This window comes from Tupaia chinensis, unplaced genomic scaffold (genome assembly GCF_000334495.1).
Source record: "Tupaia chinensis unplaced genomic scaffold, TupChi_1.0 Scaffold000022_1, whole genome shotgun sequence".
Taxonomy (NCBI): Eukaryota; Metazoa; Chordata; class Mammalia; order Scandentia; family Tupaiidae; genus Tupaia; species Tupaia belangeri.
This window is the reverse complement of record NW_006159452.1, coordinates 2,421,462-2,446,814: the sequence shown is the minus strand read 5'-3', so window position 1 is coordinate 2,446,814 and position 25,353 is coordinate 2,421,462. Positions and strand designations below refer to the sequence as shown.

The 25,353-nt window shown below is 33.4% G+C and overlaps 1 protein-coding gene across 1 annotated transcript in view; it reads left to right on the top strand.

The window, feature by feature from the left end:
• The window catches only part of GRIK2 (glutamate ionotropic receptor kainate type subunit 2), a 775,369-nt gene extending 750,361 nt beyond the window's left edge, over positions 1-25,008 (top strand). The window contains exons 16-17 of the mRNA XM_006140134.1: positions 9,157-9,407; positions 23,809-25,008. Coding sequence (XP_006140196.1) covers positions 9,157-9,407; positions 23,809-23,973 — 416 coding nt within the window. The 3' untranslated portion in view covers positions 23,974-25,008. The remainder of the gene's footprint in view (positions 1-9,156; positions 9,408-23,808) is intronic.
• The last annotated feature ends 345 nt before the right edge of the window (positions 25,009-25,353 follow it).

Sequence of the window (25,353 nt, the reverse complement as noted above, 5' to 3'; positions counted from 1 at the left end):
TTTTAAGAATTTTTTGAGTATTTTGCATAGCAGTCCTTTATCAGATATGTCTTTTCAAATGGTTTCTCCAAGTCTAGTATTTTTGTTTTCTTTATACGTCATTGGTTTTTACCTCTCTTCTCTCTTTCTACATGAACAGTCATTTATATTATGTCACACTCAACTGTGGCCTTGATTGATATCTTCTTGCACCTGGTTCTATTCTATAGATCTAGAAAAAATGAATAAAGTAGTTGGGGATGCTCTCACTATCATTTTATTTTCTCATATATACTTTTCTAAACCAGTAATACCATTCTTGCAGGTGGTGTGGAGGATAAGGCACTAGATCCCACATGGTTGACTGCAAGGTTCTAGTCCCAGACCAGTGGCTTGAAAATTACTCCAGGCATGTGTGCGTGTGTGCTTAAAGTCCTGAGAGGAGAGTGAAGGAAAAGGGAGTGCATGACCATCCCCTTTGGGGAATGATTTCTCACTTTCTCTCTGTCTCTCTCTGGTGAGCACACATGTCCATAGCAAAACAAAAGCCAAAGTCTAAAAACCAAAACAAACTAAACCAGCAATATGTGTTGAAAGGGTACAAAGAAAATTAGACACAAGATAGTCAAAGAGAAAGAATTATCATCCCTACTCCTATTTTCGAATAGGAGTATCCCTTTTTGTATACCTTTTGTAAAGTCTGAAATAGCTCTGTCACATAATTCTGTAACATTTCTTTAACATGATGTCCCTAATAGTTGTAAAATATTATTCAGTATATATGTCCTCTATTGCGCTGAAATTCTTAAAATTCACCAATAATAAAGCAACTTGGGGACTCATGGTTACTAGCACTCATGCTAAGTAGTTTTTGTGTATTTACCAATTAATAATGAGATAGAAGGGATAAAAATGATTCAGACATAGTCTTTGCCTTTAGGAAATTTATATTATCCTTCAATGGGAAAATAAATATTTAAATATTTTAGAATATGATATACCAAATTCTGTATGAGATTATCTGCAATACACTATGGTACCGAAGATGAGCAATCCTATATATCTATGTGGAAGCCAACTCTAAGTGTGTAAAGACTAGGAAGGGTGAACAGAAGTTGTTTATCTTCTAGATGAGAGGAAGTTCAATCATAAAATTAGAGAAATTGTGAAAAGAGGTCACTTAGTTCAAAGGGAAATACAACTATTTTTTATTGATGGTAGATTAGATAAAAGAAAAGAATAAATTCAGAGAGACTGAGATGGGTAGAAGGAAAGGATTGCATGATCGTATTTAAGAATTAGTGTTTTATCCTATGGCTCTAGAGCACCACTGAGAAATGTTTAGCAAAGAAATGATATGAAAAGACTTGGAATGCTTAGAGCTCACTAGGCATTAGGGAGGATGGCTCACTTTTACCTGTAAAGGATTTATATCATAAAAATTACAACTACATGAGGTAATATATTAAATAGAACATTTAGACATTCTACAATGCATATATATTTCAAAACATCATATTGTACATGGTAAATACATACAATTTTATATGTAAATTAAGTATATTTGAAAAAATATGAATATTTAAATTATAGTGAATTAAATTTATTCTTTCTTTCCTTTTTTTTGGGGGGGGCGGGGTTTGCTATAGGGTATGTGTGCTTACCAGTAAGACAGAGAGAGACAGAGAGACAGAAAGCGATAAATTACCCCCAGGGTGGATGGCCATGCCACAGTCCCTTTTCCTCCATTCTCCTCTCGGGATCTTGGGTACGCACACACATGCACCTGGCATGAGTTTAAGCCACCGGGTCCAGGACTCAAACCACAGTCAACTACATGGGAGTCCTGCGACGTAGCCATTATGCCATCTTCTGGTGCCAATGAATTTATTCTTAAGATAAAGTTGCACTTTTTAAATCATTCCCATTCATGAATTGCTTATATGTCTGTCAGATTATAGGCTTTTAATGAGATGCATCCAAAATAAAATACAAGGAATGAAAGTATCCCATATCAGTTTAGCTGCTATCTAAAAGGAAAATAGAAATACAAAAATGTACAATGATTATTTGTAAACCAGGAATCATAACTTTTAAAAAGCAAAGAAAGAGAAGAAATGGTCCACAAAGAGTTTAATTGCTATCTGTACAAAGTGCTTTATTTAAGAGTAGTGTATTATGATTATAAATTATTCTTGCTTTTAATAAATAAATACCTTTCTAAGACTAATTACAACAATATTCTCAGAATTCAATTTTTCCACACATACTTCTCTTTCAGGACCCGAGCTACCATCAGCACCCTAGCTATCCTGCTACCTGTTGGCCCTCACCTATGTATTTTTAACTGTGAAGATGTTCTATATCTAAATTTACAATTAAATCTAACATCGCTATATTTTCTTATATATATGGGTATGACATATAGATTAGATAAAGATACAGATATAGTTTTGCTGAATGGCTCAAATGGCTGAAAATAAAATTGTAAATTTTTCTTTTTTTTAGAAGTTTATACCTTAGGGCATGTGTGCTCATCAGAGAGATAGAGACAGTGAAAGAGAAAGTGAGAAATTACTCCCCTGGTGGGGATGGACTTCCCACAATGCCTTCTCCTCCATTGTTCTCCCAGAATCTTAGGGATGCATGCATGTATTCCTGGTGTGATTTTTCAAGCCACTGAAGCTGGGATTGAACTGTGGTCGGCCATGTGGGAGTCCAGCGACATAACTGCTGTGCCTTCTGCTGGCCCAAAATTGTAAATTGTTAAGTAATTACTTTGTTACTTTATGTATACATGCATTCATTTATCAAATATTGTTTGAAGGCGTTATACTAATAAAACAGATGTGACTCCTGTCCTCACAGAATATATAGCTTATCGGGGTAAATAATATCAATCATTAATCAGAAAAATTATTTTTTAGTTCCAAACTTAGACAAGAGGTATAGAGAAAACACTATGCTATTGTACAAGTTCATTGTTGACTACCTAAACATCAAACTGAAAATATAGCAATGTTAGATTTAATTGTAAATTTAGATATAGAACATCTTCACAGTTAAAAATACATAGGTGAGGGCCAACAGGTAGCAGGATAGCTAGGGTGCTGATGGTAGCTCGGGTCCTGAAAGAGAAGTATGTGTGGAAAAATTGAATTCTGGGAATATTGTTATAATTAGTTTTAGAAGGAGGTATTTATTAAAAGCAAGAATAATTTTGTTTCTGACTTTTGTAATTGATTAAAGCATTCAGAATCCCAATATGAAAGAAAAGAAATTTTGACAGAATAAATGGGAGATTGCCAGACTGTAGGTAATGTGATTTTAGGTAAATTTCATTAAAGCTTGTTAGAGAGTAGGCAGTTTGCTGTGCAACTTTTAAAGAAATGTTACTTATCAATAAATAAGCCTCAATCAGAATTAAACTTAATGCCTACTTCATTTATTTTATCATTTCTATACTATCTAGATATACTGAAATAAGATAAAGGAAAAAGTTTGTATATAAAATTGTGAGTTTTTGCCAAGTATTACAAGGGCAATAGAATGAGCAAATAAATAAGTTGTGTATAGGGGACTTGAACTTTTGAATTAAGTATGTGCATGTGTGTTTCAGTCAATAAGGAAAACACATAGAATGGCATAAAGGAAGGGAAAGAATGAGAAAATATATTCAAAGTGTTAAGAGAAAAGCAATTTCGGAAAGAGGAGGAGAAAAGGGAACGTAGGAGGGAGAGAAGAGCAAGAGAGAAGGAAGGGAGGAGGAAGAAAGGAAACAAAAGGAAAAGAAATAAAAAGAGAGGACAGGAAGGACAAAACTAGAAAGTCAGAAGGAAAGACAAAGGAATAGAAGAGGAGGATGAGAGAGAAAAAGAGAGGATGCTTGAGAGAGACATAATGGAGTAAAGAGAAAGAAGGAAGGAAAGAATCAGCTCTCTTCAATTAATGCAGCAAGTTAGTTCTGAAATATCTGGTGAGGTTTGTATTATTTGTTTACGATAATCAGTTTCTTTTTTTTTTTTTAAGAGGTTTTTGCCATAGGGTATCTGTGCTTGCTAGAGAGAGAGAGAGAGACAGGCAGACAGACAGTGAGAGGGAAACTAGGAAATCCCCCCCTACCCCCTCCGGGGGACGGCCACACCGCCATCCCTTCTCCTTCATTCTCATCCTGGGATCTTGGGCACACACACACACATGCCCAGTGTGAGTTTCAAGCTGCCCCATTGGGGACTAAAACCATGTCTGGCCACGTGGGAGTCCAGTGATTTAACTGCTCCACCATCTTCTGGCCCCATCACAGTTTATGCTTTTAAAACGTTTTAATTTATGTCTTGGGAGAGACAATCATGAAATAATAATTTTGTATAAGATTATGATCAAAACTTAACATTTAGGGAAATTTAGAGATAATTCTCTTATTGAGGCTATTCTAAATAGGTGTATTTGTAGTTTTTATATATCCATACGTATACTCTCACCCTATATCATTTGAAACTGCTTCTATACCTTTATTGAGAGTATATTTTGGACGTTAGATCTTACGCATGTAACATATCAAGCAAGAGTTTTCCCTAGTGGTAAATGTGCATTTTGCTTCTTTCCCTTACATACATTCCCCTTCCTCTCTTATTCTCTTCTTCCCCTCTTTTCTTATGCAGGCTAGAATCTTGTATATCTGGGAAACGGGATCTTTTGACAACTTGTAAAAAGATCTTTTAAAAATACAACAATTTTTTACTGTCAATATGGAGAAAACGTTTGAAAAACCACTGAGAAGTGGGACCAGAAGGTGGCATGGTGGCAAATGTTCTAGACTTCCACATGACCAACCGCTATTTGCGTCCTGAACATGGTAGCTTGAAAATCATGCTGGACACATGTATGTGCATCCAGGATCCCAAGAGGAAAGGAGGACAAGGAATTTTGGCATGGCAATCCACCCTGGGGGGGCGTGGCTTCTCACCTTCCTTCTCACTGGCTCTGTTTCTCTCCAGCGAATGCACGAGCTCTGTGGCAAAATTCTAAAAAAAGAAAAAAAATTAAGCCACTGAGAAAAATAATATAAAAAGAACCTAAGATTAGTAATTGTGTAGTAGAGATTCAGAGCTTAAGTCAGCTTTAAGAAATGTTTGACTCTTTATTATTATCCATACATTTTTATCCTGAATGGTGTTTTTCTAAAAAATATTTGCTTAAATATTTATTTGAGAGATTTTTGCTATAGGGCACGTGTGCTTGCCTGAGACACAGAGAGAGACAGAGAGAGAGAAAAACGAGAAATCATCCGCTGGGAAGATGGCTGCACCACGATCCCTTTTCCCCAATTCTCTTCTTGGGATTTTGGGCACACATGCACATGCACCCAGGTGTTAAGTCTGAGATTCAAACCATGGTGAACCATGTGGGAGTCCAGCACCTTAAACACTACCCCATCTGCTGACCCCATTTGCCTACATTTTAAGTGCAGAGAATTTTAGACAAAATATTTCATGCGTTTTTACCAAAAATGAAACTATATGGTCACCCTGTGTTGAAATTTCCACAGAATTTTAATAAAAGTATAATTGAAAGTCATATCTTCCTTGGATATTACAATTTGTTCAGATATTTTTGTCTTCTTCAGTCACTTACAGTTATTCAGTTGTCTTAAGTTTTTGAGGGTTGATTTTTAGTTGTGTTAGTACATGTTATAATAGACATATTTATAATGGCTTCAGTTGCTTATCAAACTTAAATACCACTGGAAAAATACACATTTTTCTTGGAGTAAATCTTGCAGTGGAATCTCAGATTCTCTGAATTGACACTCAATGCTGTCAGTTTTTGCCTGCCAGTATATGATTGAAGCTAGAGTTGGAATTTGGGTGAAATTTAAGCTCTATCTATCCAATTAATGACTGTTCACTTCATTAGAGCTAAGCGCATGGTTGTTCATGTCACAGGATGAAAAATACTTTTGTTCTTTGATTTCAGCATGTCCTTGAGATTTTTCAATTAGATGAAAATTTAGTTCACATTTGACTTCAATGAGCATCTATGTCGAAATGCTTCCCAAGGAGTGTCAAATTATGTATCGAAGAAATAGTTCTTCATTATTGAAGTATTGTTCTTTTCAAAAACTACTTTAACTAAATCGTGATGGAATGACAAGTAAAACATGTCAGTGATTTACTGTCATTGATTTTTTTTTATATTATTCCATCTCGTTTTAAAAAAAACATAATGAAGTGTATTAACTTTGTAGGTTTGATTTAAACTAAGTATCAATTGTACATTAAAATATTCAGAAAAACAAGTATGTTAGATTTGTTATCATTGGGAATTTTTATAGTCACAATTAGTGCTAGAAATTGGAAGCTCAGCTTCCAACAAATCCAGATTTGTTTGTTCATCACTTGCTGAAAAGTGAACTTCTTTCATTGTGGGTTTTTTTTTTTTTTTGTCAATCAGTGGAGAATATTGTATTTGAGGATATTAAAGGGGCCAGCAGATGGTGTAATGGTTACATCGCTGGACTCCCACTTAGTCGGCTATGGTTCGAGTCTCAGACCCAGCATCTTAAAACTCATGCTACACATGTGTGTGAGCCTGCCCAGAATCCCAAGAGGAGAATGAAGGAGAAGGGACTGTGGCATGGCCGTACCCCCGGAGGAATGATTTATCACCTTCTGTCTCTCTCTGTCTATTGGAAAGTGCACATGCCTTATAGCAAAAATTTCTCCTAAAAAATATTAGAATAAACACCTCAATGAGGTTCAGAGTGTATGGTCAGTTGGAAAAAAAAATTTTTTTTCAATACTTCTTAGGGTGAGAAATAAACTGGCAGAAAATACTTAGCTGGATTAAGAATTTCTCTATAACAAAGTCTGTTTCCCATATAATAACCCCTCCCTCTCCCTGTAATCTTGCTTATAACAGCACTTTCAAAAAAGAAACTTACCTTTTCATGTTACCCAGATGTGGGCATTCTCACAAGTACTGTGGGCACACGGTTTGTCTCAGATGCTGTGTTTCTAATTGAAAGACATATTGGATAAACTAAAATTCTGCTTAAAATGGAGGCTTATGTCCTCCCTCGGTCAAATATTTACTTCTCAGGAAAAATACATAGCTTATCAGGGTGATTATTTATAGTAAAAGTGACCTTGCAGCTGGTGCTAGGATAGATATAGTGAATTAATGGAAGCTCGATTGCCAAATAATATATCCTCTATTTATTTTTTCTTTTTTTGGAGAGGTTTTTGCCATAGGGCGCATGCACTCACCAGACAGACAGAGAGACAGAAAGTAAGAAATCACCCCCCAGCAGGGATGGCCATGCTGCAATCCCTTCTCCTCCATTCTCCTCTCAGGATCTTGGGCATGCACGCACACACACCCAGCGTGAGATTTAAGCCACTGGGTCCAGGACACGAACCGCGGTCGACTACATGGGAGTCCAGCGACACAGACATTATGCTAACTGCTGGTCCCAATATATCCTCTATTGATGATGGTTATTACATGTCAGAGAGACAAAATCACCAAATTACTAGTCTTAAATTGCATTAAGACTGTCCTCAGTCAGATAATTTGCTCCTCGGAATATGCACAAGTTTTGGAGAGCCCATTATATGAAGAATGACTAAGGATTCACATAGAGAGAAATAGAGATAGACAGAAAGGTATATATTCACTATTCTGAAAATCCTTTAATCTAGGGAAGTAAGTCTTTTCTAGATAGGGAAAAATTAATAGTTGATCTAGGCTGAAGTCCAGTACATGAGTAATACAGGTAGAAAGTAGTAAGAGACTGAGATTTCTAGTGGTTGTGGGGCAGCAGTCACACTGTGCATAGGTGTTTGAAGTAGTATTAGAGAGAGCCCTAAAAAGAAACTGAGAGATAGAAATTTCTCTAGTATATTTAGAAATTATTGCATAATGAAATTGCATAATGGATGTAATTATAGGATTGGGTAAAACCCCTTTTTGGAAAAGCTGTGAAAATGTTTTATAGAAGCCATATACTTCCACATATTCTAAGTAAATAGACAATTATGTTAAAGCAGCAGCCCTAGAGTTGAGTTTGGCAAATCGTCCCTCATACAACTTTTTCAATAGGCTACTTATTTTCTATGATTTTTTCCTGTCTTTTTATTTTTACCTTGCCTACTCTTGATTAAAATAAAGTATATAGATATAGATATATTTAAATAGAAACAAACCCATAGACAACACTGAATAAAATTTATTATTTTTCTTTAAGCAGGAAAATACTATGTATGAATTTGTACAGAAAAATGGAATATGTGGTGTTATGCTCTAAGAATAAAAATTTTCAGAAGCAAGCTATTTTTGGGTGGAAGAAAGCAATAAGAGCAATTCTTTCAGACAGATGTGGAAAGATGTATTTTGTTCACTATTTTTCTGTGCTTCTGGGCAACCAATTAGTGAGATAACACTGATCATGTTATAACTAATGCAGATTAATATTTACCCCATCTGCATAAATATGAAATTTCATCTACATTGTTGACTCACTGAAAAGATCATTTCCCCCAAAACTATAATTTGATAAAGAAAGAAACAACCAAGAACAGATCACAATATCAGGCTACAGAATTCTCAGGTTATGAGTTAAATTGGCATAATAACTTTTGAAATACCCAAGTCTATAAAACTTGTGACTTCTTTTATTCACATCAAAGAACATATACAAGTGACTTCCGATTACCTGCAAAGTATTAGGTGCCACTGTAAACAACTATTTTTGATCACCTGAAATTATTGTTCTTAATCTTGGAAAATACTATTTTTGTTTACATTTCTAAATATAGACACTAATGTTTTATTAATGTTTATGGTTTGGGTGTAGAAATATTCCTAGATACAAACTAAAAATCCTTGGAGTCTATCCATTTCTTTTTAGTGTTTTACTTATTTTCCAATGCTCTGAGCTGAGTTTGCCTTTTGGAAAGAGACATTTTGTTCCTTGAAAAACAAAATCGGTATTACCTTCACAATCTAGAAAGGCTGTCTGCTTTGTCATAATAAACTTGTATTCTTTTCATCCAGTTTTTTTTTTTTTCTACTGAAAATAAATATTGGCATGCTTTGGAGCACTTGAAAAAAAAAAGTTCTCTTATGCTAACCTTTAATTATGAAATAAAATTCTGGATTCCTCTCCTTTCTTAGGCTCTCCATATCGAGACAAAATCACCATAGCAATTCTCCAGCTGCAAGAGGAAGGTAAACTGCACATGATGAAGGAAAAGTGGTGGAGGGGCAATGGATGTCCGGAGGAGGAGAGCAAAGAGGCCAGCGCCCTGGGGGTTCAAAATATCGGTGGCATCTTCATTGTTCTGGCAGCCGGCTTGGTGCTTTCAGTTTTTGTGGCAGTGGGAGAGTTTTTATACAAATCCAAAAAAAACGCTCAATTGGAAAAGGTAAACGTCACTTTTTTACAACTTAAGTCATTTATTGTTATAATAAAACACAAATCAAAAACTGTTTGATCTTTCCCCCAAGGATAGAGCCTAGAATAGTGGCTACTAAGTGTCTTATGTCATTCATTATAGAACAAGAACATATTTTGTGAAATATAACATTTCACAAAAGTGTCTTATGTCATTCATTATAGAACAAGAAAATGATATTTTGTGAAATATAACATTTCACAAGAAGACTCATGGTTATTTTCATGATTTTTAATGTGGATGTAATTACAGTATGCTTAGTTGTAGCCAGCTTCAGAGAAATGGCGATTTCAACCCTGATTTAAGCCTGAGACAGAAAAAACTTCTGTTGCCTGATGTACATTGCAGTTAGTTTAATGGGGGAATATACATACAGTAAATGAAGGAAGCAAAAGTTTGAAACTGTAATACAAAAGAAAAAAAAGAGTTTTAATATTGATTAACAGTTTTGAGTCAAAGGATTGATGACATTTTGATTTGAATATTGTTAGTATAATAAATTTTCAGCTGGAAAAAAAAAAAACCTTAGCTTGCTCTGTGGATATTACAACTAACTTTTTGCATGTGAAAAGATCATTCTTTTTTTGGCCATTTAATATTTTTAATGTCCTTTATTTCATTGCACAAGAAATTTTATAGAATATGTATAAACTCAAAATATTGAGACTATTAGACTTTTTCTTTAGATTTAAATACATTTAGAATCTGTATACAAGTTTTTATAGTCTTTTCTTGAAAATTTTGTAACCTCATTTAGATTCTACATTTCTTGTGCTATAATTTCCCATTTCTACAAATGTAAGGAAGAATATAGTAAAATTACTCTTTGAGATGGTTCATGACACTGTTTTGTATGTCAACTTATTGCTCTGCACATGACATAACTAGCATTTTTTAAGTCTTCTAGTATTTTATTCATCTGTATGTAAGCATTTTCTTTGCTTTTAGTAAAACTCAAAATATTTAGAGGTTACGTTTAGATCCTGTGTTATTGTAATATTATATATTTTTAATATTTGAAATCTTCATTAACTTCCATTAGTAAATATGAAGAACAGAAAAGCAGTATTCTAAAAATAACATCATACAGGAATAAAAATAAATTCTGGTAATATTGTTTGAAGTGCTTGCAAACCAAAATGTGATACATTAAACAAACAAAAAATGAAGGATAAAAAGTAATCGCTAAGGACCAGCAGATGATATAATGGTTACATTGCTGGACTCCCACATAGTTGATCATGGTTCAAGTCCTGGACCTGATACCTTGAAACTCACATCAGGTGCATGCGCATGCATGCCCAAAATTCCAAAAGAAGACTGGAGAAGGGATTGTGGCATGGTCATCCCTCCTAGGGAGTGATTTCTTGCTTTCTGTCTCTCTGTCTCTCTGGCAAGCACATGCAACCTATAGCATAAACCTCTCTAAAGAAAAAAAAAATTACTAAATAGATGCAAAAAAAAAAAAAAGAAGCATTTGATGGGACTAGCAGCAGTTGGTTTAATGGCTATGTCACTGGACTCCCATGTAGTCAACAATGGTTTGAATCCCAGACCTGGTGTCTTAAATTCATTCTGGGCGTGTCTCTGTGTGTGCCGAAGATTCCAAGAGGAGAATGGAGGAGAAGGGATTGTGACATGGCTGATTTTTCACTTTCTGTCTATCTCTGTCTTTCTGGCGAGCATATGTGCCCTATAGCAAAAACCTCTCAAAAAAAAATTTGACAAAATTCAACACTTTCATGATAAAAATCCTTACCAGATTGGTTATTGAGGGAATGTACATCAGTAGCATAAAGCAGACCCTGAAAGCTATGACAGACCCATAACTAATATCATTCCCCACAGCAAAAAGTCAAAAGCCTGGGGTCAGCAGGTGGCATAATGGTTAAGGTGCTGGACTCTCATATGGTAAACTGAGGTTCGAATTTTGAACACAGCAGCTTGAAACTCACACTGGATATGTGTGTATGTGTGTCCAAAATCCTGAGAGGACAATGGAGGAGAAGGGGTTGCGATGTGGCCTTCCCTCTTAGAGGGGTGATTTTTTGCTTTCTGTTTCTCTGTCTTTCTGGTGAACACATGAACCCTACAGAAAAAATGTCTTTAAAAAAAGTCAGAAGCTTTTCCTCTAAGATTAGGGATAAGACCAGGAAGCCCATTCTCCCCAGTTCTCTTCAACATAGTAGTAGAAGTACAGAAAGAGGAAAAGTGAAAAGTCACTCCCAGGGGTTCTGGCTATATCACAATCACTTCTCCATTCTCCTCTCAGGATTTTGGGCATGCACACACATGTGCCTAGAATGATTTTTCATGCCACTGGGTCTGGTAGCTGAACCACTGTAAACCACATTGGACTCCAGTGTCTTAATCACTATACCATCTACTGGTCCCCTTTGAAATTATTTTTGAAAAATCAAAGCATTCTGTCTTTACTAATTAATGTAAAAATTATTTTTTTCTGGAATCAGCATTTTATATATTGCATATTTATATTATTTTTGAAAAATCAAAGCATTCTGTCTTTAATAATTAATGTTAAAATTATTTTTCTGGAATCAGCATTTTATATAATGCATATTTATACGTTTTTTCTCAGCTATAGTACTTGACCCTTAGAAATAATGTTTTTATAAATGAGTATTTTGATAACTCTGTTCTGGCTATGACTAAAATAATCAATTCTGAAAAAAATTCAGATAACCCCACAATTTATTTTCCCCAACATCCAGGAAGGCTACTTCTGATAACTTGGCTAAATCAAATATTTGTTGCACTTGTATGATTGATGATTATGTCTAAGTGCAATTTTTATGTTAAGAATATCTTTGTGGTGTCAAAATGAGTTTTAGAATTAAATCCAAAGGACTAGGCTAAGAAGAAACATGTTAACTCGTCAACTAGCATTTTCACTACAATTTGTTAATAAATGTAATACTTGGTTGGTAAATGTTTAAAATAGGCCTGAGAAGTGAAGATGGAATTGGACCTTCTAGTGAAAGCTTAAATCATTCATATGTTATGATTTTCTTTAAGTTATAGATCAATATTAAACTAAAACGAATGGATTAATCTCTTGGCGATATGTGGCATTTTATTGTCCTTATATCTATGTGTTATGTTCATTTGTTTTACCTAGCTGTGTCTTTAGCAGCATTATTTGAAGTAAGCATTCTATTTAAAATAAAAACAAAGGGTAAGAAGATTAAGTCTGTACATGACCTGCTTAATTCCTATTATACATGATAAGCTTAGTTGAATTTTTCCGATAATAACCATATCTCTTGACAGACTATGAACTTATATAACCTGAAAAACTAGGAAAAGGAAATTAACATATCTTTGCTTGACTAAAAGAGATGAATCATTAACATCACATTAGAAACAACTGCTTTACTGTCACATGAGCATTCTGGTGGCATTCCCTAAAGCTGCCACACATGGCCTCCACAAGGCTTCCATAATAAAATCTAAATTCCTTAGTTTAGCAGATGAAAGAACTCCTTCAGGACCTCTCTGTCCACTGTTGTAGCTTTATCTGTTGCTTCTGTCCAAGTTGCACCTTCACTCTAGTAACATTAAATTACTCTCAATTTCTAAAGGTCACCTTCCTTTTGACTGGTACAACCTTGCCTATTTTTCTACCTTGCAAACTCCTACCAGTCACTTTAGATAAGACATTAAGACTAGACATCAACTTGTCTTAAAAGCTTTCCCTAATCAATAAATACAATGGGTTTGGACACAAGGAATAGACTGTTTCTACAAGGTGGAAGTAAGTTTTCATTTTACAGTTCAATGGAAAAAAAAATACACAGTGACCTGTGTATCTCATTTTTTCTTAGCTGGATTCAGGCACCATCATCATCCAAAAACATTTCTTCCTTCTGAAAATTGGGAAAATAGTCAGCCCAATTCAAACCATCCCAGCATTAAGCCCACATACCTTTTCTCTGTGAATCCCATGAACGTCTCCATTATCCTTTAGCTTAGTATTTTATTTATATATGTTGGTTTCTGTGTGTGAGTCCCTTTCTCCCTATTAGACTCTTTTTTATTTTAGAACAAGGACCTAACGTCTTTGGCTTGTGTCTCCAGGGCATAAACAGTGCCTGGTGGCATAATTTATCTATCATCTACCTATCGATTGTCTACCTATCTACCTACTTGTCATTTAAATTAATAATCAAGTCAATTCCAGTAATCTATTTTTTCAAATGTATCATAAAAGTAATTGTTTCTGTGTAATTCAAAATGTAAATTTAATACATATGAGTTTTTCAGAAGTGACCCATTTTATTTATTATGATATATTACATTCTTGCACCGAAGTCTATTTTTCATGAGAGAAATACCTCTTACATTGAGCTCTATAACTGTAAACACCTTGCTTAATTTATAAATATTAGCATAAGATGTCGCTAGATTTTATCATAAGATATGCATGAGTACCTGCAGAAATTCACAGCTTATTTAAACTTACCATACTTGTATCTTAACCTAGATTTCTTATATTTTAAAAATAAGGTAAACACTTAGGAAATTACTTATTTACTCAATAAATGTTTATTAAGAACCAAATATGCAGAGAAATGTGTTTTGTACCCTAAGAGTAAGCAATAATATATTAGTCACAATTCAAACACCAGATTGCTTTTTACCTCTTTTCTCTTTACTACTTTTCTTTCTTCTCCCTTTATAGTCTATAATATTTCAGTATTTTTTTAAAAAAGAGCTAATTAAAATTCCTACCTTTGTCTACACAGACTGCGAGATATAATATACACACAATTTAGTTGATTGTGAACTTTATAAGTAACATTTATGAATAATATATTTCATATCAAGTCTTATCTCTAATGAAAATGATGATGGGACTGTAATAATAAGTGTTATTATTTGAGAAGTAGAATAAAATATCTATTATAGCACTTACATTGTAAAATATTAATGGAAGCAATAGATCTTGGTGACTAGGCATCAACTTGTCCAAAAAGCTTTTCTTATCTTTCCAAGTTGTTTGGTAATTAAGAGTAGTTTAAGAATGTGACCAGTAGCTGCATAGTGGATACATTGCTGATCTCCCACATGGTTGACCATGGTTCAAGTCTCAGATCCAAAGGCTTGAAAATCACGCTGGGCACATGTGCTTACATGCCGAAGATTCCAGGAGGAGAATGAAGGTGAAGAGTATCGTCCTAGTGGGTGATCTCTCACTTTCCCTCTCAATGTCTTTGTCTCCCTCTTTTCCCTCAGGAAGCATACACACCCTGAGGCAAAACTTCTTAAAAAAAAAAAGTAGACTAAGAATGTATCTTTTCTACATGAGGGTAGGTTATAAAATTTTAAAAATGTACATTACATTCCTTTCAAATAACAAAAAGATGGTGTATCATAATTTGAATAATAATAACTTGTGATTTTAAACATCCTGCTATTTAAGTTTGAGTAAGCGATCCGTGAAATGGTTTTATTTCTGAGACAATCATCTATGCATTTTAGATGCATGGATTTGTTGGAAAGTTATTTTTTACTTCTAGTACTTACTTGAAGCTGAGACAAGTTGCTTAATATACAGAATTCTGTTTTCTGTAGCAATATTCATAAAAATACATTGGTTTTGTAAGCATAAATTGGAAGTGGTCATAGTTTTAATTTTTATAATACTACTTTATGACAACTATGATTTACTGATGTTTAAAATTACTCATTTCTCACATATTTGAATTTGTACTTTTCAAAAGCTATACCTAATTCTGACTTCTTTTGATTTTTAGTAAGAATATTGACATAACCTGTAGCTTATTTTTTTGTCTAATTTATATGCAGAAATATTTTGTTTCTTATGTAACTGAAAATGAATTGTCTGTTTCTTTCCTTTGCTTCTCCCAGCCACCCCCTGCCACCCACTTCTTCCCTTACCTCTGGTATCTACACTTATCTATGATACCATATGTCTTCAGATCTTTTCATTTCTGCCATATAGTACAAACATTGAGTACATATGCCCTTAGTGGGGATATTCAGTGTGTATCTTTCAAAGTCTGACTCACTTCGTTTAACATTAAGTCCTCTATATTTCTCCACTGTGAGTCAATCTCATTGTTTCTTATGGATGAGTAAATTTCATAGTATATATGAAGTATATTTTAAGAGCTATGCATTATTGTTTTTTCAGGACACAGTCCCTATTAGTCAATGAAAATGTTTATTTAATAGAACACAGATAAATCTTAGGCAAGTCAGTCTCTACATAATGATATTTTTCCAATTACTGATAGTTCAAAATTCTTTTGAAGCACATAAAATGCTTTTTAGTCTACAGTTGAATAACAAATGCGTAAGATGACTAAAATGAGAAAAGTGAAACAAATGAATGAACCATCATAATGTGGGGAATGAAATCGAGAAAATCAGATTTATTAAGACTCAGGATCAGGGGTATAGGATTATTCATAAAAATAACACATTTCAAATCTGGTTGAATCTGTAGTTCCTCGAAACAGAAGTATGCAAACAAGTTGTTCATGGATTTCTATATACAAATTGCTTTAAGAATGTTGAAGCATTCATTCTAACAGCAGCAATGTTTTTTTTTTAAAAAAAAACCCTGGTTATTGGGACCAGCAGATTGTATAATGGTTACGTTGCTGGACTCCCATATAGTTGACTGTGATTCAAGTCCTGGACCCAGTGACTTAAACTCACGCCAGGCACATATGCATGCGTGCCCAAGATCCTGAGAGGAGAATGGAGGAGAAGGAACTGCAGCGGGGCTGTCCCCCCAGGGGAGTTATTTCTCACTTTCTGTTTCCCTGTCTTTCCCTGTGTCTCCGGAATTGCACGCATCCTATAGCAAAAATCTCTCTTTAAAAAAATCTGTTTATGGGACCAGCAGTTAGTGTAATGGCTGTGTCACTGGACTCCCATGTAGTTGATGGCAGTTCAAGTCCCAGACCCGGTGGCTTAAAACTCATGCCAGGCGCGTGTGCATGCGTGCCCAAAATCCAGAGAGGAGAATGGAGGAGAAGGAACTGCAGCGGGGCTGTCCCCCCAGGGGAGTTATTTCTCACTTTCTGTCTCTCTCTTTCTGGTGAGCGCATGTGCCCTATAGCAAAAACCTCTCCAAAAAAAAAAAAAAAGAAAGAAAAATCAGTTTGTTTATTGTATAAAATATAGAAATACAAACTACCTTATAAATTATCAGTAAAAATTTTAGTATTTATGTTTGTCCCACTAACATCTATTTGCAAACCACAAAATAACTGTACTTTTCATCAATTACTTTTGATGTAAGGACGTTTATCTGTATTTCACTCTTCAGAGGTTAAAAATTATAAGTAAATTTTAGTGTAAGAAAATTTACCTGTACAGCATATTGTTCTTCAAAAGTTAAAAATTATAAACTTTGAGAAAATATTCCATTTTGTATTGATTTTATGTCATTACCTTTCTTTGAGAGCACAGCATCTCTCGATTTTCCTTAATGACCTGTAGGACTAACTGGATGTCTTTTAGAAATAGCTTTACATGTAAATATCAATACTGTGGAATGAGGTGCCAATATTCATTTAACTCACTAATCTATTTTCAAATCAGCTGAAGAATTTTCAAGTCATTCATTTATGATAACACATACTGTCTTTATCCCCACAAATGATGTTGAAATTATGATTGTAGTTTGACAAATAATAATTTTACTACCTTGGTTTTTTATAAATGACTTTGAATACAAACGACCCTGAGGGTCATGAAAATATTACCTTCTATCAATATATTTTGTAAGTGAATATAATAAGATTCTCAAGGGTCAAGTATATTTCCAATGTCAAAGATGCATATTCTAACACTGTTTAAAGTGCTGTACAAAATGGAAGTAGAATATTTGAATGTTTCTCTTGATAAATTTTTCTCCTTCCAGTTGCACTAAACAAATGTGTAGATTGCATTTGAATTAGATAAACAGATTGTAGGCTTTAATCATAAGTCCTGTCTAATTATTTTAATTTCCAAATATTAAGCATTAGGTTTGGAATTAAAGAGACTTGAGAGCATAACTCAACATTACTTAGCTGTGAATAAGATTATTTGGTCTTCCTGTTTCTTTGAAAATAAATGAATATATGTGTAAGTTTACAAATCCATAATGAATGTTATTTAAGACTCAATTTGGTTAGTACACATAGAATATATTTTATTTTTTGCATATGACTGACTTATAATAAGGTGTTAATAATAATAGCATTATTGTCATTATTTGTAAAGTTGACATAGTTTAACTATGAGACCTTAGGAAAAGAGAACGTTCCTGGAATTACTTGTTAGTCATTTTGATGTTACAGTTTATAATAAAAATTCTGTTATTCTGATTACCAGCAAAAATTTGGTGATTAACATTGCTTTATCTTAAAAAACATTTCATCGCTGTACTGACTAAAGTGTTGTTGAAGCTTGTCAGACCTTATTGACTGATTTTTTTTTTTAGATTAAATACGGAAGTCTACAAATATATCATGATGCTCGGTTTTTCTCTATCTCATTGTATTTGGAATATGTAACATTGGGTAACTGTAAGATTCAAGGTTTCTGAGATTACTTTAATCTTTGGTTATTTTTATCAATGGAAAATAATCTGGCCTAAAGCACAATGTGCTTTGTCATTTAATTCACTGAGAAAGATGTGTTTCTTTTTTCTCACGGTTACTTTTCTGTCCGCATTAGAGTTTAATATTCAAAAAATGAATATTTTGTGAGAATAGAGATCAGGTAAAAAGCTCATCTGAAAATGAAATGATCATTAATGATGCATACTAATATAATAAAGCATTTATAGAATGGAAGTCTAGATAATAGGATTTCTCTTTTTGGCTCTGATACAAGTTATGTTCATGACCTTAAATACATAACTTGATTTACTAAGTTTTAGTTTCTCTAGCTGTAAAGTTATAGTGATAAAGCAATAAAATTACTGAAGACCCTATACATAAATAATATAACTTTTTTAAAAAAGATAGCTGCTCTAAAACTGTGTATCAAGATCAAAGTAGTTATATATTTTTTAGCAGCATAAGTGTTTTAATCTGTCATTTTTCATCTTTCATTGCTTCACTGTTATAGTCATATAGCCTTGGGTCAATTGATACTTTAGATGCATAGTATTAGCTATTTCATGTTTTTTAAAAGCTACCAATTAAAAGTAGGATTAAAAAGAAAAAAATTAATATGTCATACTAAATGACATTTATTCCTTATTTAATGCACCAATAGTTAAATGAGCTATTGTACGTTACATCGTATACATGTTTTATTATTTATTTTCGGTATTGTTTAGTTAGTGTAGTTATTTTCTAATGAGGAATAATTTTCTGCAGTTAATCACAGTTACTATTTTGACTTGTACCTGCTAAATACGATTTATAATTCTTTGCAAATGGTCCATAGTGTCTAAAATTATAAAGTGTCTAAAAATGAATTATGTATCCCTAGTAAATGAGCAAATAATTGAAATAGCAAACATGAAAGAATACAGTTTGGTTGATATAGTTAATACATAATGGAGTATCAAGCTACAATATCTACTAGAAGTAGCTTAGATATATTTTGTTAGGGATTCGAATAGGAATTGTATGCAAAAACACACTGGAAATTATTCTGAATAGTGGAATACCATTTAGCTAATTTTATACTGTAAAAGAATAGGACAATAAGATACACAAAAGTTTCCTCATTAAAAATAAATACTAAATGTAATCTGGACAGTAACACGATATCTTAAAATTATTTTTTACATATGTTCTACATGAGACTGATAAGCTTAACAGTTAAAAATACGACACTGGTTATTTTTCTTCAGTTACTATCTTTTTAAAAGTCATTTAAAAATATAGTGGGTTTGACATAAAAATGAGTTTAAATATGTCAGTGTTACATGTGTAGCATGGTTACAATTAGATTTTTAATACTAAAAAAAGTCATATCATTGTTACTATATGAAATTTAAAATCTGAAATTTAAATAATTATGAATAAATTATTCCATAACACCATGATGATATTTTCAAAAACATTTATCTGTGGACTATGTACGTGTTTTCTGATTATATTCAAAATACAACATAGAGCTATAAAAAATAAAAAAGACAACGTACTTATTTTGGCCAAGTTCATACTTTTAAGGTTTCCAGACCTAGGTTGTTTAAAGAGTTAGAGATATGTTAATACAGGTTGCCTCGTTAAATATAGTGAATTTTATGAAGAGTGTTACTAATTTAAATGCAATTATCCATGCTAACAGCTCAAAGATTTAAATTTTCATTTTCAGGAATCTTCTATTTGGTTAGTGCCACCATACCATCCAGACACTGTTTAGTAAACTTTTGAAACTTACTTAAAGAGGTTTTTAATAATGGTTAGTATCCTTGTGCCTTTCCTTTTTTCTTTTTGTAGTCTGTTTTATTAATGTGGAGAAACATTTTTGTTGTTGTTTTCACCCTGAGGAACTTACCTTATTTAATAATAGATGGCTTTCCACTCCGAAAGACGTGATTTAAAAACCAAGATAGCTTTCCTTCTCTTCCCTCTCTGTCCTCTCCTTTCCTCACCTCATTTCTTTCTTTTATTCTTTCTTCTCCTCCTCTTCTTCCTTCTCATTCTTTTCTTGTTTCTCTTTCTCCTCTTTTTATCCTTCTCCTCTTACCTTCTGCTCCTCCTCCTTTTAATATAAGGTGGGAGACACCTGTGGAACGCACTTGAGTTTTTCAGACTCACTTCAGAGTTCAAAAAAATTAAAATCAATTTAATTTACTATAGAAAATAGGAAAGACAATTTCTGTCTACTGATTAAGTTTGAATTTTATTAAAACTAAGTAAATTTTTGGCAACGTACCACATGAGAAACAATTCTTTTCCACAACACTCTGTACAGTATCAATTTTAGTTGCTTACATAGATCATGGTATGGAATTTACATTCTAGAGCTCTGAAATAAATATTTATAAGTAAATACTATGTGTTTTTTCTAATACCACAGGTGAACAGTTCTTAATGACTTAAATTAAAATTAAGCAGTACTTAAATTCCTTGAATTTTCTGTGTTGATTACAAACTCTTGCTTAAATCTGTAAGTTATTTAATTTTAAGATGGTTTAGAAATATTCTGTGAGAAGACAATCTACCGTCTCACAGTGACTTTGTTAGTATCAAAAAATAAAACTGTTTTTCAGATACGCTTACTTGGACAGATCAAAAAAGAACTGGCAAGATTAAGCTCATTTAGAGAGAAAATTAGTACAATTGTTCTTTTGACATTGTATAATTGAGACTATCAATTGATTGATTAAAATTTGTGTAAGAAAATTTTTTACTTTTCAATTACCTTGTTAAATACATAAAGCCTAAAATGATAATGGTGAGGTTACAGCTTCATAATTTTAAGATAGTTTGTAATTTATAAAAAAATGTACTTAAGATAATTTCAAATTATTAAAGACAAAATTTTTATAGTCTTATTGGAACAGTTTTAACTTATATTTTATATTAGTTAACATTATAAATTTAATATCATATTAAATTAAATATTCCTTACTTGCCCTATAGATAGACTGAAGTATGAATATAATACTAACTTCAGAGCTTACTCAAGTTTCTAGATATAAAATTGGGTCATTTCATATCTGAATATATGCACATAATAAAGATTTTTTTCCTAAGAAAATAATTTGATCTATTCTTGTCTCAGTACAGATAAACATTAATTAATATTTTTATTCTGTTCTGTTTTAAAATGAATATAATCAAGTGGTCTGAAAATCAAGACTGCCAAGAAGAATGTGTTATTACTTACCTAACATTTAGGAAACTTACTGGTTTTAGATGAACCCGTTTTTTTAAACAAGTCAACGTTATTCACATCCTGTAACATTTTTAAGTTGTCAATGGGATCAAGTTCTTACCTTGTTATACTATCTAATTAATTCTTTTGTTAAATGTTTCAACAGAGAGCCAAGACTAAGTTACCTCAAGACTATGTATTCCTCCCCCTTGTGGAGTCAGATTTTTCCATTTCTACAGTGTTGTCATCATCACCATCTTCATCATCATTATCATCATGTTCTTAATAAGTACATCTAATAGTAGGTATTAAGCAACAAGAAACGCTGTGTCCATATACTGGCTGACAGGTGTCACGTAAATCCTTTACTAGATATACAATTCATGAATTTCAGAACTGCATAGTATAACACATAATCAATAACATATGACAGCGACTCTGTACTTAATGGGAAATCCACGAGCAGCATTTAATCATCACTCATTACAAGTGCTAATCAATTAATTTCTATATCATTGATATATTAAACAAATGCAAATGTATTGGATGATATAATTAGATAACTCGTATACAATATGAGTCACTAAATTTCTAGACCTGACAAATTTTTTAAAGCAATTGAAATAGAAACATTGTTAAAGAAGAATAAAATGTTAGGGTCACACGTAGCTATCGTTAATTCAAAACACGTGTGTGGATCAGCAGCGCTATGAAAACTTGTTTTCTGCTCTTTGCGGTTTAGCAAGAGTGATACATAGAGGACCCAGAGGCCACATAGAAAAACACAAGAATGAGTAAAATACTGAGGGGCTAAGACTAAACCAAGTGAAAACATTGGGCCTGATCAATTGGAAAGCACTGCCTAATTAAGTTAAAACTCCAGTCATCTCCTGAGGTAAGGGATAAAGTTGGAGTGAGGTGAGGGATGAAGGAACTCAGCAAGATACCAGAGCCAGGAGCCACAAAGGAAAAGAACAGGGAAGGTGTTTGTAGAGTGTACGTAGAGAAAGATGTGAGATGAAAAGAGAATGGGTGGGAGGGCAGGGAGGGCTCTATCAGAGAAATTATGAAGGGGCAATTAGATCAGGAGTGGACCTGTTTTTGAAAGAAGAGAAAGCTATTAATAATTAGTACTTAAAAAGTAGATTATCCTGGTAGTTGTGAGCTTTTAAAACAAGAATAAGATAAACTTAGAAAGATCCTTACAGAAGGTTTTTCAGGAATCATCAAAGAAAAATGAGGGTATGGCCACAGATGGACAAGCAGGTAGTAGGGAGTGCCGAAAGCACACAAGCGGATCACAAGTGGGGATCAGGATATCCTTTCTGCTGGAGACCTTGGCTCCAGTGTGAGCTGCAGAAAGCTGTTAACCCTCTCTTTGAATCAGCTTTTTTGTTTTTTGTCTGACACATAGATACCCAATTAATTCAAAGTGTTGTTTTGAATATCACAAAAGATATAAGTTTTCACATGTATCTTTGATTAGGTTTTCTTCATTATATTTTCATTCTGCTTCTTAGAATTGTGTATATTTTTCATATTTGTCCACCTGTTTGGTTATTGTCCATATTCTTGGTTCTTGAACAGAAACAGCCTAACTCTCAGCCCATTTCAGTTTAGCTACAGTATGCAGTTTGCTTATAGTTTTTCTATGTAACTGATAGACCTGTATGTCAGTCAGGTGGGGAGAGAAACGAAGAACATTTTGTTTCATGTGTATTCGTCTGTAATATAATTTTTAGAAAACTGTATCAAGTCCCAAAATTTCTAGTAAGTTTATTGCCAATTAAATCAGAATTAAGAAAACAAAATATTTATAGGCTTTCTTTTTTCTCATGGGTTAAATTATTTACCAGTTCTCAGTTATCAAACTAATGATGACAGAAAAAGTTAATATTTGTTCATAAATGTTTAGCATGCTACAATTTGTCATTTCATAATTAAATCATATTTGTTTCTAATCACTGTCAATGTTTTTATAGGCATGATCACCTAAAAGATGCAATGAAATAGCAAATATTATTTTTCATATTTGTGTGTCTAATTGTGTGAATGCTATTTTTGTCTTTTTGAAATGTACAATGAAGAATCACTGTTTTAAGAAAATTTACATTTCTTATGATCTGAAAAGTAGTACATTTCTCCTATTATTATAATTTAAATATCAACAATGGGTTTCTGGTATAAGCTTGTATATGTTTGTATTTAAACTTTAATGTAGATTTCTATCTTATGCTAATCAATTTTTATGCAGTATGAGCAGAAAATCGTATTCCATATATAAGTAACATGTACATTACTAGTTGGCAATTCATTTTAGTATCAGGTGGAGATTTTCTTTTAACTAGCACAATTGGATAGATCATTTTAATGATCTCGAGTTGTATATTAAAAATGTAATAATTTGTTATCACCTATATAAAAATATCTCACATCCTTAAGGCTGCTATGTTAAGTCTGTTGAGAATGATTTTAATATTGTTTCTGAGCAGTTGTAGTTTATCCATTTTGTAATATTCAGTTTTCTTGTGTTCCTCCTTAGAGGTCCTTCTGTAGTGCCATGGTTGAAGAACTGAGGATGTCCCTGAAGTGCCAGCGTCGGTTAAAACATAAGCCACAGGCCCCAGTTATTGTGAAAACAGAAGAAGTTATCAACATGCACACATTTAACGACAGAAGGTTGCCAGGTAAAGAAACCATGGCATAAAGCTGGGAGGCCAAACACCCAAGCACAAACTGTCGTCTTTTTTCCAAACAATTTAGCGAGAATGTTTCCTGTGGAAATATGCAACCTGTGCAAAATAAAATGAGTTACCTCATGCCGCTGTGTCTATGAACTAGAGACTCTGTGATCTAAGCAGTTGCAGTGATCAGACTTGATTTACAAGCATCATGGATCAACCAAGTTACACGGGGTTACACTGTTTATCATGGGTTCCTCCCTTCTTCTGAGTGAATGTTACATGCTCATTTTGTGGCTGGTTTCAAATGCAGTCCAGTGAGAAATTACAAGTTCCTTTTGAAGCCCAACTGTTGCCAGCAGATGGAATATCATTGCTCAACAGGGTAACCAATAAAACAAGTTATTAAGAATAAAATACTTGGAATCAGCAAAAACTGTAGTGTTACAAGAAGCAGTACAGTCTTCTGAACACCCAGATAATAGAGGTGATGATGTTACTAGCCCCAACTATTCAGTATAATTATCATCTGAATAGACAATGTGTGTTTATAGGATGTGAAAAAAAGCGTAATGCAAAACAAATTGGAATTCCATGGCAAATGGAGTATAAAGCAGATCTTCACTGGTTTCTTTTCTTTTTCCTCTCTCTCTCTCTTTTTTTTTTGTTTTGACAGTCTGTGTCACTGATCAAGATAGAAATGACAATTATCAAGGCAATAATGTTTTTCTTAAACTTAACAAGGCAGGAGATTTAACATGCAACTCTACCAGACCCCTACCTATCTCCCCTGATACCCTTTCCCTAACCCTATGTCACAAATAAAAAAGCAACAGTTGGTTCAATGATTTCAAATTAAAAGGATGATGTTTTGCAATCTTTGTCTTAAGTTGTAAAAGAGGGCTGAGTATTGATGGTTATGTGGAAGGCTGAAGCTTTCATTATACCATTCAGATATGTCAAACCAAACCCACGTTCCTGCTATCGATGAACTTGAGGGAGCCTGGGCAGATCTTGGTGATAGGAGAAAGGGGACTGATCATCTATAAAAAAGTGTATGAGAGAACTTTGAAGTGGACTGCATTTATCAATACAGTCACAATGTTAAATGAACAAAATTCTTGAGCAGTTTTTTTTTCAAAAAAAATGTTCAGGTTTATTTGTGGAAATGCAAGATTTCTATGAAAATAGTTTTTGTATGGAAATTTTTGTAATACTTTTTATCAACAAAATAAGAACATGTGTTCCTGTCAGGGGTGTGATGTCAAGCATGACTGGTAGTGCGTGTGCACCACCAACGTTTGGTGAAAACTATTTTTATCAAGAAAAAAGGAATCATAGAAGAGAAATATTTTCAAGTAAGATAATATAAAAGCTAGGTGCACTACCACCACTGCTTACCATGC